The 17,785-nt window shown below is 38.6% G+C and overlaps 1 protein-coding gene across 1 annotated transcript; it reads left to right on the top strand.

The window, feature by feature from the left end:
* Nucleotides 1-15,347: 15,347 nt before the first annotated feature.
* LOC128735702 (poly(A) polymerase type 3-like) lies at nt 15,348-17,569 on the top strand. Its single transcript, XM_053830185.1, has 3 exons — nt 15,348-15,384; nt 15,718-16,485; nt 16,587-17,569. The coding sequence occupies exons 1-3, from the start codon at nt 15,348-15,350 to the stop codon at nt 17,567-17,569; spliced, it is 1,788 nt and encodes a 595-aa protein (XP_053686160.1).
* Nucleotides 17,570-17,785: the final 216 nt, after the last annotated feature.

Genomic DNA, 17,785 nt, shown 5'->3' on the forward strand with positions numbered 1-17,785 from the left:
AAATCGACACGTCTTCGGAACATAATTCATCTATTGGTTATCGTTGCGTAGTGCGTTGATTTACATAAAAATTTTGAAAATTGAATAAGTTTACAAAATTTGAACAAAATAGGAACTTGACCAAACTCGTGACTTTAGTCATGACCTTGAAATGCGGTCAGGCATATATAAATATTTATTTTGAAACGATGATTCTACAATTGATGAAGGGACGGTAAGGGAAAGTAATGAAGAAGGGTTTTTTCGAGAATGAAGGGGAAGGGTGGAAAGGAAGGGGGGGGGGGGGGGGTAATAGGTAGCTATGGTTAACAAGTTGTCGTTGTGACTCCTGTCTTTTGTCCAATGCTGGAAGGTGCATGGGTCGAACCAAGCTGTAATCAAAGATTATAACCGGATTTGAACCCACCCACAACACCTGCCAGGGCGGGTACCAGTGAGCGACACGCCCTGGCAGGTGTTGTGGGTTCAAATCCGGTTATAATCTTTGATTACAGCTTGGTTCGACCCATGCACCTTCCAGCATTGGACAAAAGACAGGAGTCACAACGACAACTTGTTAACCATAGCTACCTATTACCCCCCCCCCCCTTCCTTTCCACCCTTCCCCTTCATTCTCGAAAAAACCCTTCTTCATTACTTTCCCTTACCGTCCCTTCATCAATTGTAGAATCATCGTTTCAAAATAAAAAAAAAAAAATAGGAACACTTTTAAATTTTGATCCTTTTTTCATGAAATTGCTGATTAAGGATAAGTAAGTTGTTATTGACCTGAGTAAGTGCAAATAAAAGTAAGTTGTAAGAGGAAATCTTATTCTTTAACATATACATTGTCTAGTAAAGGTCTAGTTTATTGGTTTTTGAGCTATGCATAGTTTCCTGTAATGCCATTTTATTTGAATCACATCAATAGAGTTTTCTTGAATAATTTTCATCAATTTTTAATAACCTTCGGTTACTCACCCTGTTATATTTTGTACAACTAATGTAGGTTTTTCAACGCCATATTGTTAACGTTGTTTAACTAACGTATATTCTTCCACAAACTTATTGTGCGCAAAATGTCATAATTATTCAATGCATTAATAATTTAAATTGTTGGGAGAATGTATGCAGCAAAACTATCAGCAAATGTAAAATGTTTAAAATCCGTCTGCTGGTAGTCGAGTAATTCGGAGTCAAGATTAGGGTATTCTTTACAATCAAAGTTCTACAGTTCCTAAACAAGCAAACATACAGGTATACTATTTTCAGCAAAGTTGTGTATTTTTACTATTTGTACAATTTTGTAGTACATGAAAAAGTCATACAACAATTACAAAAAGAGTAAAAATAGAAAAACTGATTCACAAACAAATTCATATACAATAAATAAGATTTTTCTATCTTCGCTGCAGAGATAGAAGGTTACTATCTTTAGCAAAATATCTTGTAATAATATGCTCTATAACTTTGCAGAAGACATCAATGTGTTATATTGACACTGAAGAAAAATATTTTATTTATTTCACTTTTAGGGGGATGAATCAAAATTTGAATTCTACCAAACGATAGAGCTTTCAATTTCAAGAAACTCTTCCAAAGGTTCGATAAACCTAAAACCAAGTTTTCCCAGTCAAAACTCTAGTGCACACGTTTTCTTTGGTTTGGGGCTAGAGTAACCAACGTAATTTGGACCCCAGCAGCAGCTGTACATAATTTGGACACTTACAGCAAAATCAAATGGAAGTGTCCAAATTATGTACAGCTGCTGATGGGGTCCAAAATAGGTTAGATACCCTATTGTGCGCGCGAGTAACTGCGTTACAAAAGTTGGTGCGAGTGTTCGAGGGTTAATATCTTTTGACTGGTAAAACCAATTCTTATGAAATTTTGCATATATATTCGTAGTGTCAAAGCCTCTCGTTTGATATTAAAATAATTGAAAATAGGTTAATTATCTTGGTTAAAATCTGAATTAATTTCTGTTAATTTTGGTGTGGTGTATACGGTTGCTCATAACTTTCAAATTAAACGTCCAATCAAAAAACCATTCAATAGTGATCTATTAGGATATATTATCTTTCAAATGAGACTAATAGCGCATAAATCGGTTTGGCCATCTCTAAGAAACAGGCGATAATTATTACCTTGTCAAAACAGGTTTTTTGCCTTTCTACTATATAAATATATAGTATAAAGGTATAGAAATCACTTGGAAAACCGAAAATGGAAAGAAGGTCCTGCGGGCCGAATGTTATATACCATTCGACTCAGTTTCGAAAATTGAGCATTTTCTGTGTGTGTGTATGTGTGTGTGTATGTGTGTGTGTGTGTGTGTGTGTGTGTGTGTGTGTGTGTGTGTGTGTGTGTGTGTGTGTGTGTGTGTGTGTGTGTGTGTGTGTGTGTGTGTGTGTGTGTGTGTGTGTGTGTGTGTGTGTGTGTGTGTGTGTGTGTGTGTGTGTGTGTGTGTGTGTGTGTGTGTGTGTGTGTGTGTGTGTGTGTGTGTGTGTGTGTGTGTGTGTGTGTGTGTGTGTGTGTGTGTGTGTGTGTGTGTGTGTGTGTGTGTGTGTGTGTGTGTGTGTGCGTGTGTGTGTAACGCTTTTAATCTCACTCACTTTTCTCGGAGATGGCTGGACCGATTTTAATGTTCTTAGTGTCAACTGAAAGGTCTAGGTGTCCCATTGGTCGCTATTGAATTTCATACTGATCGGACTTTTAGTTCAAAAGTTATGTATAAAAATACGAAAAATATGGGACTTCATTATCTCATAGATCCCTTAACCGATTTGAACAAAATTGATTGCATATGAAAGAGGAGACATACAAACCCATAACTTCCAAATTTCATGATGATTGGACTTGTAGTTTGAAAGTTACATAAAGAAATGTGAAAAAATAGTATTTAAAACATATTTTTGTAACATTTAAGAATTAATTCAATGAAAAACATCACACATTTTATTATTATTTGAAAATTACTGCTGAGATCTATCAAACGAAACCGAGTTATTTAAAATCGGACGGTTCATTCAAAAGTTATTCAAACTTTAACACTTAAGCACCGTATATTAAACCGTTAAAACGTGTGAAATCAAAACGTATCAATCAAATGTTGATTGTATTCAATGTGTACGATGTATTTATGTATGTATGGATGTATGTATGTATGTATGTATGTATGTATGTATGTATGTATGTATGTATGTATGTATGTATGTATGTATGTATGTATGTATGTATGTATGTATGTATGTATGTATGTATGTATGTATGTATGTATGTATGTATGTATGTATGTATGTATGTATGTATGTATGTATGTATGTATGTATGTATGTATGTATGTATGTATGTATGTATGTATGTATGTATGTATGTATGTATGTATGTATGTATGTATGTATGTATGTATGTATGTATGTATGTATGTATGTATGTATGTATGTATGTATGTATGTATGTATGTATGTATGTATGTATGTATGTATGTATGTATGTATGTATGTATGTATGTATGTATGTATGTATGTATGTATGTATGTATGTATGTATGTATGTATGTATGTATGTATGTATGTATGTATGTATGTATGTATGTATGTATGTATGTATGTATGTATGTATGTATGTATGTATGTATGTATGTATGTATGTATGTATGTATGTATGTATGTATGTATGTATGTATGTATGTATGTATGTATGTATGTATGTATGTATGTATGTATGTATGTATGTATGTATGTATGTATGTATGTATGTATGTATGTATGTATGTATGTATGTGTATGTGATGACAATTTGCAAACATGTCAATAGTCAGAAACATGTCAATAGTCAGAAGTTTTTGAAGCCTCTTAGTGGAATACGAACTCTGAAATAAAAGAAAAAAAAACTTTTACCGACTAAATTTCACTATTTAATATTTATTCGCGACAGATACGTATACGCTTTGAAATAAGACACTGATGAAGCCTGCACGTCGTAGGCGAACTACGTATCTGTCGCAAATAAATATTAAATAGCGGGATTCAATTGCAAAGTTTTTTCTTTTCTTTGATTTTAGATTTTAATTGTCATTTTCTTCACTTGCTGTTACTCACAATTGTACACGAAAAGCAAAAAGCGGAGAAAAGCAGTTAATTTAAGTATATAAGTATAGTGGTGTATAGGATCAAAATACTAGTGAGTTGATTTTTCCAAATAAATTTATACAAATTTCAAACAAATTTTGCGCATCAATATATGCTCTTTTCAATCCATAGATACTAGAGCTTAGAAATGTTATATGAAAAATAGGAAGTAAACGTTGCACGGTAGTAATTTTGTAAGATTTGTTTTCGTTAGTGACATTTTAAAGGACAGATGTCTTATGTCATGTATCATGTTTTAATAAATAAATCAGAAATGACAAGCTCTGGAAATCATATCGATCATATTTCTCATTCTCAAGCATGTTTATGGCGCAGTTTTTGCACTATTTTTCGACCTCATCTTGTTTTCCTAACCCTCTAACATTGTAAAAACGATGTGATCAAGTTAATGACTATCTTTTCATGAAAGTACATTCAAAAGAAGGTCAAGTTTTGATTTTCATGCAAAAATAATTATCTGAAGGAGCGCCAGCTAAGAAAAAGTTCAATTTCTCTTTTTCACATCTAATGCTCTATTCAGTTATTTTTTCTGATTCAGATATATTGCACAATTGAAGCCAAGCAAACTAATAGTAAAATTTTGAGATTAATCATTTTGTTGTCGAAATCCTTTTTCTTCAAAAGTGAAGTATGTAATAATTTTTCTGAACTCTTGTTTTTCAAAGATGCTAACTTTTGAACGCATGGTATTAATATCAAAATATCAAAAAAAAAATCTACCCTTTGGGTTAAAACCACTCAAAAAAAATATCAAAAAATCTGCTATGAACATATATTTCATATTGCCAATCCAAAACAAGTTTCGTATGTGGCTCTGAAACCCAAAAGTTAAGGCCGACCGATTATAAAACTAAATAAGGGGTTCATCAAATAACATAAATGACGCTTACAAGTATTTACGCACCCAAGGAAAGAAAATATAATTATTCTACGCAATATGTTGTGAATTTTACTGGCAAATTAGGATTTTGAGGAATACGGAACGGATAATTAAAATATAGTCAAGTTAATTATAGATGTTCCTGAGAAATTAAATAATGATTATTGTGGCAGTAGAAAGGCTAGGTCACGCCGCTAGGTGGATTAATTCGGGTTTTAAGCATAACTTTTAAACTATTTGTTTGTTTTCAAATAAAAATTCCTGAACAATTTAGTTTTAATAAGAGCTTTCATTTGATATTAAGATCGTTGAAATCGGTCATGTAGTTCCGGAGAAACCCGTGTCACGTATTTTTTACATTTTTGCTTATAACTTTTAAAAGAAACGTCGTATCACGAAACAATTCAATAGTGATCTACTAGACAATAATGGTTGGTAAACGGCTGGATAATGCGGAATATAGACCCCATAGTGGTCGTTAGCCTCTTATCCAGCCACTCCGATCCCGACCTCCTCGTGGTACCAGCCGGAATACGAGCAACCTTAGCGGAGATCAAGTAACCAACCACGGTGGAAACTAAGGTCGTATACTAACCGGGAAGGAGGTATAGTGAGTCTCGGCACTATAAGATGGCAGCCCCATCACGAGACTCGGTAGTGTTGCCCCAGTACGGCTACACACCTAAATTAAACAAAAACTAACAACATTCAATATACGGAGGGGAATATTCGGCATCGACCTAGGCGACGGAATAAGGACGACGAATGGAGACTCGGGACTTGGAACTGCAGATCGCTAAATTTCGCAGGTTGCGAGCGGGTGCTGATTGAACAGCTGGAACCCCGCAAACTCGGCATCGTAGCTCTGCAGGAAATCTGTCGCAAAGGAGAGAAGGTATGGAAGATCCGTGGCGGAAAGGCCCAGTTTTACCAGAGCGGTGGCGCTACCAACGAACTGGGGACGGGCTTTGTAGTGCTGGGTGGAATGCAGGATCGCGTGATTGATTGGAAGGCGATCAACGAGAGAATGTGTGTATTGAGGATAAAGGGCCGTTTCTTCAATTATAGCATCATTAACGTGCACTGCCCGCACGAAGGTAGACCCGACGATGAGAAAGAAGCGTTCTACGCGAGGCTGATGGCAACGTACGACAGCTGCTCGTCACGGGACATCAAGATCGTCATCGGGGATATGAACGCCCAGGTCGGTAGGGAAGAAATGTATAGACCGGTGGTAGGACCCCATAGCCTGCACACCGACACAAACGATAACGGCCAACGATGTATAAACTTCGCAGCTTCCCGAGGCCTGGTGATCCGAAGCACCTTTTTTCCGCGCAAGGATATCCACAAAGCTACTTGGAGATCACCTGACCAACGTACAATGAACCAAATTGACCACGTTCTCATAGAGGGCCGGTTCTTCTCTAACATCACGAACGTACGCTCCCGTCGGGGTGCGGATATTGATTCTGACCATTACCTAGTAGCAGTACATGTGCGCTCAAAGCTGTCCACCGTATACCGGACACGTCAAAGCCGCCCTCCTCGGCTGAACATCAGGCAGCTAGACAACCCACAAGCTGCCGAGAACTACGCGCGAGTACTGAATGAGGCACTGCCTTCTTCCGAGGAGTTAGATGCTTCAAACCTCGAAGACGGTTGGGGCAGAATACGCTCGGCCATCGGAGAGGCCGCTACTGGAGCACTAGGTATTGAGCCTCGGAGTACACAAAATGATTGGTTTGATGGGGAATGCCAACAAGCGGTGGAAGAGAAAAAAATGCTTGGAGAAATTATCTAAGTATTGCCACTAGAGAGAACCTGGCCATGTACCGACGAGCTAGGAACCAGTTGACCACGATCCTGAGGAGAAAAAAGCGCCAAAAGGAGGACAGAGATCGTGAAGAATTAGAGCAACTATTCCGAGCTAATGACACGCGCAAGTTTTATGAGAAGGTGAAACAAACTCGAGAGGGCTACATACCGAAACCTGACATGTGTAGGGACGAGGGAGGGAATCTAATTACAAACGAGCGCTAGGTGGTCGACAGGTGGAAGCAGTTCTTCGATGAACACCTCAATGGCGAAGTCGTAGAAGGAGGCGGAACGGAAATTAACCTAGGAGCGCCCATGGAAGATAGTAATGTCCTAGCACCTGATCTCCAAGAAGTCAAACGAGAAATCAGGCTGCTGAAGACCAATAAAGCCGCTGGGAAGGACCGCCTACCGGCAGAGCTTTATAAACATGGCGGAGAAACGCTAGCAAAGGCTCTACACTGGGTTATTTCTAGGATTTGGGAGGAGGAAAAGCTACCGGAGGAATGGATGGAAGGAGTGGTTTGTCCATCTACAAAAAGGGTGATCGGCTAGACTGCTGCAACTATCGTGGTATTACGCTGGTAAACGCCGTCTACAAGGTACTTTCCCAGATCCTGTTACGCCGGTTGTCACCGATAGCACAAGGTTTCGTAGGTAGGTTTCGTAATTGGGCTAAAAATAAATGCGTCGAAGACCAAATACATGAAAGGCAGAGGCTCAAAGGAAACAAATGCGCGCCTCCCACGGACGGTAACCGTTGACGGCGACGAACTAGAAGTGGTAGAAGAGTTCGTGTATTTGGGATCGCTGGTGACCGCGGACAACAACACTAGTAAGGAGATCCAGCGGCGCATCCAAGCGGGAAATCGGGCCTACTTTGCCCTTCGTAAAACGCTACGATCAGGAAGCATACGCCGCCGCACGAAGCTAACAATGTACAAAACCATTATTAGACCGGTAGTTCTTTATGGACTTGAAGCTGTGACGCTGCTTACGGAGGACATACGCGCCCTTGCCGTGTTTGAGCGGAGTGCTGCGGACGATATTTGGCGGAGTACAAACTGAAAGCGGAGAGTGGCGGAGGCGTATGAATCACGAGCTACAGGCACTGCTTGGGGAGACTCCCATCGTACATCTAGCGAAAGTTAGCAGGCTACGGTGGGCCGGACACGTCGTAAGGATGCCGGACGACAGTGCGACGAAAATAGTCCTCTTCAACAACCCCACCGGCACCAGGAACAGGGGGGCCCAACGTGCACGATGGCTCGACCAGGTCGAAAGCGATTTGCGACTTCTGAGACGACTAGGAAATTGGCGACGAGTGGCCCAAGACCGAGTTGAATGGAGACGAGTGCTTGAAACAGCACAAGCCACCCCGACTCTATGCTGCTGAAGAAGAAGAAGAAGAAGACAATAATACCTTTCAAACAAAAGTAATAGCGAACGATTCGGTTCAGCCATCTCTGAGAAACAGACGATAGAAAAAATCATTACATACACACACACACAGACATTGCTCAAATAGTCGAACCCTATCGATTGGTATATGTGACTTGGCCCTCCGGGCCTCGGATCAATTTTGTGTTTTGCGACCAATTTTTAAACCTTTGTTATAGTATTTTGTTAAAGGTAAAACGTTATTTTACATTGAAAAACCCGAATTAATCCACCTAGCTGTGTGACCTAGCCTTTCTACTGCCACAATAAATTATCTTTTAATTTCGCAGGAACATCTATAATGAAATTTTTAAATATCAGTTACTTATTTCACAAAATCCTTATCTATACCTATAAAAAGGGTTTCTGTCTGTCTGTCTGTCTGTCTGTCTGTCTGTCCCTATGTTGCTTATAGAATCGAAAACTACTGAACCGATCGGCGTGAAAATTTGCATGTAGGGGTTTTTGGTGCCAGGGAAGGTTCTTATGATGGTTAGAGACCCCTCCTCTCACTAAGAGGGGGGGCTCCCAACAAATGAAACACAAATTTCTGCATAACTCGAGAATTAATCAAGCAAATGGAACAAAATTTTACATGTGGGTGTTTTTGGAGACAAGAATTTTTTCTATGGTGAATTGAGACCCCTCCTCACTTTAGGAGGGGGGGGGTTCCTATACAAATGAAATACAAATTTCCTTATAACTCGAAAATTAATTAATCAAATGGAACCATATTTGGCATGTGGGTGTTTTTGGAGGCAAAATTTTTTTCTATGATGAATTAGGACCCCTTATTTTTTTAAGAGGGGGGGCTCCCATACAAATGAAATACAAATTTTCTCATAACTCGAGAATTTATCAAGCAAATGGAACCATATTTGGCATGTGGGTGTTTTTGGAGGCATGAATTTTTTCTATGATGAATTAGGACCCCTCTTTCTTTTTAGCTCATATACAAATGAAATACAAATTTCCTCATACCTCGAAAAGTAATCAAGCAAATGGAACCAAATTTGGCATGTGGGGGGTTTGGAGGCAGGAATTTTTTAATGATGGTTTGAGACCCCTCACCCCTGTGGTAGGGGGATAAGGACTATCATACAAATAAAACAGAAATTTTTGCGTAGCTCAAAAACTAATCGAACTGAGAAATTTTAGACTTTTTCATAAAACATTAATCAATAACAAGACCACCAAAAACTATCAATAGTAACATTAGATACTTCAGCGCGAGACGGCCACAGGCTTCGACTGTTGCCGGCGACCAACCGTCGGATTCGCCGGCCACTGCGGGAGACAGCCCCCCGTAGAGATCGCCTCTATCTAGGTTTATTTATTTTCCTAGATCTACTGACCTCTATTTCTTTCCTTCAGTTGGGTCACTCCTGCGACATAGTACTTTCTAGGAAAAGATTTTCCGTGAAATAGTACATCCCGCCTAAGGTTTTTCGCGAAATGGTATTCTGCGAAACTCTATATTCCGTGTTATAGTCAACCGAGAATTGGTGTTCCGCAAAATGGTATTCGGCGAAATGGTTTGTAATGATGGCGAATGGTTAAATGCTATCCGCATTATTTTATCACGTTAACCAATGGGGGAGTTGTTTTCTATTTTACTATGAGGAAAATTTGTATATTAAAACACCCATGAACTCTTCAGAAACTTACAAAAGTCGAGATTGTGATAAAGGTCATCCGAGATTCAGGATTTATGTACAACACAGTTTAATTTAGGGCAATACGAAGTTTGTCGGGTCAGCTAGTATATATATAAAAATAGAAATTATCACTCTATCAGTTCTACAGACGACCTTAATTTTTGGGCCTCAGAGCCACATACGAAGCTTGCTTGCAATTGACAATATGGAAAATGTTTTCATAACAGGTTTCTTGATATTTTGATATTTCCTTTCTTAAGATATCTAGAACAAACAGATTTTCAAAATTTTACTGTGAGTTCGCTTGATTTCAACTCTATAATATATCTGAATTTGAAATAATAACTGAGCAGAGCATTAGATATGAATTACGAAAACGAAAAATGGGCCTTTTTTTAGTTGGCGCTCTTTTAGATAATTATTTTTGCATGAAAATCAAAACTTGAGCTTCTTTTCAATGTACTTTCATGAAAAAATAGTCAATAGCTTGACCTGTACTTCTTACTAGGGAGTAAATGTGTTTTTGTGAAGAACGAACATTAGAAGAACTGGGAAAAATGGTATGCAAACTGTGAAAATTATTAACTGTCCAGGTGGGACTTGAACCCACAACTCTCAATATCGCGTCGAGTGCGATACCATCACACCACCACCGGTCAGTTTTACTGGTATCACAGAGCGGAAGATCAACTTCAAGCAAAAGCGCATTCAAAAAATAACCACAAAAGGAATGCAAAAATCAGCAACGATTTTTTCTTACTTCGAGTAAGCTTCTCAGACCGTGCACATTTATGCCGCTTTCACTGTGGTGTAAAGTAGAAATACCCAGAGGTGAGAGATACGCGGAAGCAGCCATCTTGGGAGCCAATCGAGCAGCGAGAATTGTCAGACGGGAGCCAATCGAACACGCACACTGTTTGCTTAAATATTTGATTAACAAGTATTGAAATAGTTATGAAATCTACTTAAGCTATCGTCACGCACCTTGAATATTATACTCGGACACAGTGTGTATAAAGCTTTGCAATGCATTTTACACTGATTAAGTTGAAAGATATATCGCTTTATTGTGCAAAATTGATGTAAACAAAACAGAAGCGGATCATGTTGAAAACAATCAAGTCACACTGCTACAGCATTTTGCTCCGCAGCAAGTGCTGGCAGTTTTTGTACACTGATGCCAAATCGTTGGCTTTAGTTTCCGCGTATCTCTTACTGTGAGTATTTCTAGTACAAAGTGGTACAATATTTTTCTGTTTTGAATTGACCGTTAGCTCTACAGTCATACCTGCTTAATAAGAATTGTTGTTAATGACAACTTAAAGAAGATATTATTTAAAAATTATAATCGGAGCAGAAAAGTGATGCAGTAGGGGAAACCAGGTAGAATTGATCCCTTGGGACACTTGATCCATTCATTGTTTCTCAGTAAATACAATGGTTTTTTTAAGCAGAAAAAAGTAAAGTTGTTCATTTCATTCAACTAACAAAATTGCAAAACAAAAATGTAATAAATTTTTACATTGCAAGGAAAATATAATATAATAAGATTTGCAACGGAATAATTTTCTATACTTCTTTTTTTAGTGAATCCAAACTTTTTGGCTGCGGAGAACTGTCTTGAAATTTTTGAATTACTTTTCAAACAAAAAATTAGCTTAACATGTTTATTCATTGATGCTGTAAACATTTTACAATAAAACTTGTGTATATTTTACAAAATTAATTTTCAGTAAAACTTACTACGACAGGTACACTTGATCCACATAATTTCAGTGACACTTGATCCTTTTGTTAGGAAATGAAGAGCTTGAAATCCGTTATGTCGTAAATAATAAAATGAAGAATTCTTCATATCGTAAACATTCGTTATGTAAACATCACGAATAGTTCGCAGATCCGGTCAGAACGACCGCAAAAATGTTCAACTTGAATGTAATGACACTTAAGCGATATGTGAGAAAACGAAAAAATGCTTCTGAAAAGATTATTTACCAACCGGACTACGAAGGAGCAACCCGTGCATTTTCCATTTCCAAGAAGATGAAAGACTGCTCGGACAAAGAATTCATCAGAAAAAAAAACTCATCTCCTGTGAAGAATTCTATTAATCAGGTACCAAAATCGATGATTCCGAACCATTTCCATTTCCATTTCCAAAGACATCACCACGTAAAAATATGCGAAGAGTAAGAAAACGAGAAGATGCACATCCTTACAGATGTACCAACGAAATTGAAGCTGGAGGCTGCTCTGATTATTACAGGAAAAATATAATGCTTCAAAAATTAAAACCCACCGAAAAAGTTCTCGTTGCAAATTATAAAAGATGTCCAAAGTTATACTTTTGCAGATCGATGCACTTACCGATTTCTAAATGCTTTTTATACTTTTGAATTAAACTGTTGTACACTAAATAATGATACTACATGAACTAGGCCTATTTTAATAAAACTTCCAAATGAAAGTTGAGCTTTAAAAATATATATTTGTAAATGGATCAATTGTGCCTAAACTAAGGATCAAGTCTCCCGCATATTTTGAATATGTACTATTTTCTGTACTTTCCAAAATATCCCATATCTTTTGTTTAGCGCTACGTATCACTAACTGATAAATTGTAGGTGGTAAGCTGTATTGTAAACTCCCGAAAAATTGAAAACCCAGGTTTTTTTTCCAGTGGACTTTTGAGAAATAAACATAAAACAAAATGGGGATCAAGTCTCCCTTGTTTCCCCTATAATAAAGGTTTTACTGTTATGAAATATAAAATTAAATATCGGCATGGCACATATCCGTAATTGAAACTGAAATTAAGATTTGAGTTCTTTGGAACGGAGATGATTTGGAACTTGGAAGCCGTTAATAGATAAAAGGATTTTAGTGGAAGGACTTTCGAATATAGGTTGTTCCTCTGTCAAAATTGCCTAACTTAGACGTTTAGCAATCCAGCTTTTTACGAGCCATAATGGCTGACGTTCCTTTAGTTTTACCGTGAACGCACGGAAAGAAAACGTGCGTTGTATTAGGGAAATGTCGAAAATGCTATCCAAATATTACGAACACGTCCGCCATTATGGCTCGTAAAAAGCTGGATATGAGACCTGTTTGTTTTTTCCCTAAGTTCAATAGATCAGTTCGTTTCATTTTTGGCACCGATTGTTTTTGGTTCATCACTTCATGTGTCTAGACCAATCAGAATCTACATTAACGCACACGTGTATGAAATTTGACAGCAATAGAGCCCCTTTGTTTGAAGTACAATTCTCCGATAAGAACGCTGAGACCTTTAACGGCTGGTAACGGTTGTAACGCTCTGCGGCTGGTTCGCCTCAGCCTATTAAATTGACGTAATTCGACCCCCGGTACATAGCCATGTTTCTGTGGTTGAATTCTAAACGTCAAAAGCACTGGGCGGGAAATCATTTCACAGTAATTCTATGGAGCGGCCATTGTTGTTTCGGGGCCAGCATCGATGGGCCCATCATTCCAATGTCCTTCTCTTTTGATATGAATGGCAATAGGCACGTAAGTTGGCGGTCTCGATTCATTGTCTCTTGTTCCGAGAAGGTTTAATTAGTTTTATTTTCACAACTCAATGCTTATTACATATCAGAAAACGTGGCACGTTTTTAACAGGGGTGTGGCTTACAAAGTGGTAGGGGACATGTGTATAATGCGCTGCATCTGGGCAATACGCCCTAGCTCGTTTATTCCTAAACTAGCGTAAATTAAAATGTAAAACTAACGAGAAACCTGAAAATTCGATGAAACCAGCCAACTGTGCAAGTTTGACAGTCAAACCTCACTGGCTGTCAAACCAAAAGAAAAAAATTGTTTTCTAACAGCTTCCGATGTATTTTTTTATGTCGTTTCCGTAAGCTTTTTTGTGGTTAAAATCTGTAAATATCCGGTTATTGCGATTCGATTGCGTGAAGTGAAGTTTTAAAACATTATCTCAGGCAAAAAACCGGTCAGAAACGCTTAATTTGCTTGATTATTTATAATTTTCCGGTCATTTCGAATGCGGTTAATATTGCTTATTGTCTTATTAGGGAGTAAATGTGTTTTTGTGAAGAACGAACATACCAGCAAAAAAAGGAATATCATCTTCGATTCGAAAACTGGTTACAACTCAGTGCATTTTTGACTGCCATCTAGTGGTAACAGGAACGCTTTTTACACGGAAAAATTTATACCACTTTCAATAGACCGGTCAAACATTAGTTAACGATATTAACGATTATTAACGTATTACTTGTTACGTTAATAAGTTAACGATGTATGAGATAACAGGTTCGCCCTTCTAAAGCGGCTTGTGCTTTGTGTGAAATTTTTTTGTAGACGTTATTAAATTTTTTCACAAAACTACTTCAATCCTACCGGAAGCATAATGAATATACCTTGTGTTTGCAGTTAAAATCGATCCGATACAAATCGTTATGAGCGACGGTCCCTCGCATAATTTTAAACTGTGAAAATAACGTAAATAAATGTTTAAAGTGACAGTACCCAAGCAACAATTTGAGTTTTATTACACTCTTATGATAGCATTTAAGACCAAAATTGGTCTTGAAGACCACCATAAGAGTATAATAAAACTCACATTGTTGCGTTATCCAGCTTTTTACGAACCATAATGGCGGACGTGTTCCTAATATTTGGATAGCATAGCTGGATACTTGCGTTATATTTGCGATAAACGTGCTTTGGCCTTAATGTTATTTGTAACCAATGGCCCCTTTTAAGGCCACAATCGAGTTAAAGTAAGATTATTGAAATATGTCATGCTACGCATAATCAAATTTAATGCAATAATCTGTGAGCTGATCATTCATTACTATTTCAATCTTTATGATGTACACAAGTGATTTTTAAAAGAAATCTCTATGTCTCAATGATTGCAGGCGCTGTACTTATGAACCCTCGTTCACGTATTTTCAAAGCCGCCATTGCAGTCAATGAAGAATTGAATCTGGAACATATGTTTACATTGGTCTTTGATCTAATGATCTGATATAGTCCGACGTCACTCTTTCGTACAACCCTAAGGGCTGTATGCCTTGTAGTTTTTACGTCCGAAATTCAAATTAACGTCCTTTCGCTTTACAGCAGTGGACGTAAAATGAGATTTGTTTGTAGATGATTTTAACATTTAGTTTTCTCCTGTAGTTTTCATTTATTTGTTATGATCTATTATTGTTATGGTCGTCAATACCACCTGTAAGGCGAAACGGTACTGAATCTTAACATGGCTGGAAAGATGATGTACCATTTTACCTTAAAAGAAAATTAACAAAGATCTAGTTCCTCAAAGCGGCATGGGGTCAAATTGACCAAAATACAGACTAAAGGTTGACTGCACTATTTAAAACGAAATTGAACAGATCGGAGAATAATTATTTTGTGTCATAGGAAATGGTAGAAGATTTGAAATTGAGAAGTAAACCGAGAAGTAAACAGATTTTTACCTGTAAAATCCTGTCGCTTGTAGGTTTGCAAATACCTACTTGGTACAGAAAATATTTACCTAATATTTACCGAGGCCTTTATAAGCAGACTGTTGTTTATCAGATCCATTAAACTTGTTTGAAGATTGGTCATAGGAATTCATTCATGATGAGCTTTAAATTTGGAAGGCAGGACTCTTCATATTATTCAAATTATATATATAATTCAAAAGGTATAACATAATTTTACCTTTATGTTCAATATTGAATGTTTCAGTTGAGGAAATACTATTTTTACACCAATTGCTAACAACTACTTTTCTCTCTATTTATTTCAGCAAATGCCAACAGACTCACCTGGTCAAGGCGTGACGTAGGAAATAACTCCCCAAAGGAGCAACCAAAAATTTGGGGCACTCACAATGGTGCTGCCGACACCAACGGCGCTCAGACCAAACACGAATCGCTCGGTATGACTTCGGCCATCAGTTTAGCGAAACCGAAACCGGAAGATCTGCAGAAAACTGCCGAACTGGAAAAGGCTCTCGAACCGAACGGCGTGCTTGAGGATGAATCGAGCCAGAATCACCGTCAGGAGATTCTGGCCAAGCTGAACACTCTCGTTAAGCATTGGGTACGAGATGTGTCGATTGCTAAAAATGTGCCGAAGACAGTGGCCGAAAAGTTGGGTGCTAAGATCTACACTTTCGGTTCGTACCGATTGGGGGTTCACCACAAGGATGCGGATATTGACGCGCTCTGTGTTGCGCCACGCAACATTGAGCGGGCCGACTATTTCGGATCGTTTCTCAAAATGTTAGAGAAACAACCGGAAGTGACTGAGTGCCGGGCCGTGGAAGAGGCTTTTGTACCCGTAATTAAAATGAGCTTCGATGGAATCGAGATCGATCTGCTGTTCGCTCGCCTATCACTGCAGCAAATTCCTGACAACTTAGATTTGCGCGACAATATGCATTTAAAAAATTTGGACCCCAAATCAGTGCGCAGTTTGAACGGGTGCCGAGTTACGGATGAGATTCTGCGGTTGGTTCCAAATATAGACAATTTTCGTTTGGCACTGCGTGCCATCAAGCTGTGGGCAAAAAGTAAGTTTGTGATTATTTTATATCTTCACATTTACTCCCTCATAGGATATTTTAAACCAAATTTTCTAACTTTTATTCCTTTTGTTTTTCTTTTTTTGCAGATCACGGCATCTATTCCAATTCATTGGGCTACTTCGGTGGTGTATCATGGGCTATGCTGGTTGCCAGAACTTGTCAACTGTATCCTAATGCGGCCGCAGCCACTCTGGTGCATAAATTCTTCCTTGTGTTCTCCCACTGGGCGTGGCCCCAGCCAGTGCTGTTGAAACAACCGGATAACTTCAGCCTTGGCTTCCAGGTATGGGACCCTCAGGTGAATCCACAGGATCGGCTCCATTTGATGCCGATCATTACGCCTGTGTATCCACAACAAAATTCTACATTCAACGTTTCCAGATCGACACGAAAGGTGATAATGAACGAGATTACCCAGGGTTTGCAGCTAACAGAAGAAATTATGGTCAACAAGGCTGCATGGGACAAGCTATTTGAAACGCCAAGTTTCTTTTACAAATATCGTCACTTTATTGTGCTCTTGGTAACAACCAACAACGCAAACGATCATCTGGAATGGTGCGGACTGGTCGAGTCCAGGATTCGGCATCTGATTCTGAACCTGGAGCGCAATCCACACATCAATTTAGCCCAAGTAAATCCTAAATGTTTTAAACAGTACGAGAACGCTCCGCAGGGCGCGAACGGACTGGCTAAGGAGCTATGTACTTTATGGTTTATCGGCTTAGAGTTCGAAAAGTCTGAACATTTAAATGTTGACTTGACCGGGAGCATTCAAAGTTTCACCGATGCAGTACACAAACATGCTGTCAACATAAAGATGCTCAAGAATGGGATGAAATTCGAAGCTCGTTACGTCCGACGGAAGCAGTTAAGTGAGTATTTGGAGCCGACCCTACTGAAGCGGGACAGAAAAAATTCAGATTCGGGCGTTGTGCTCGCCTTGAATAAATCGTTGACACAAAATGGTGAAACTACTTCGACTAGTAAGCGCCGCTTGTCAGAGATAGGACTGACGGCCACAGCGATGAACAAGAAAGCAAGAAACGATTCCGATTCGAGCGAGTGATCCAATCCCTTTGCGGGTGAAGCGTTGTTTGTTTAGGGGTCATCCAGATACCACATGGACAGAAAAATACCAATTTTCAACCCCCCGTCTCCCACCGTGGACAAGCGCGGACATTGACTCAACCCCTACCCCCTCCCTGTTTGTCCACGTGGACATTTTTTTTTCTTTTGTGTAATTTAACAAAACAGAAATGCATGGTGCTAAATTTTGTTTTCA

This window comes from Sabethes cyaneus, chromosome 2 (genome assembly GCF_943734655.1).
Source record: "Sabethes cyaneus chromosome 2, idSabCyanKW18_F2, whole genome shotgun sequence".
Taxonomy (NCBI): domain Eukaryota; kingdom Metazoa; phylum Arthropoda; class Insecta; order Diptera; family Culicidae; genus Sabethes; species Sabethes cyaneus.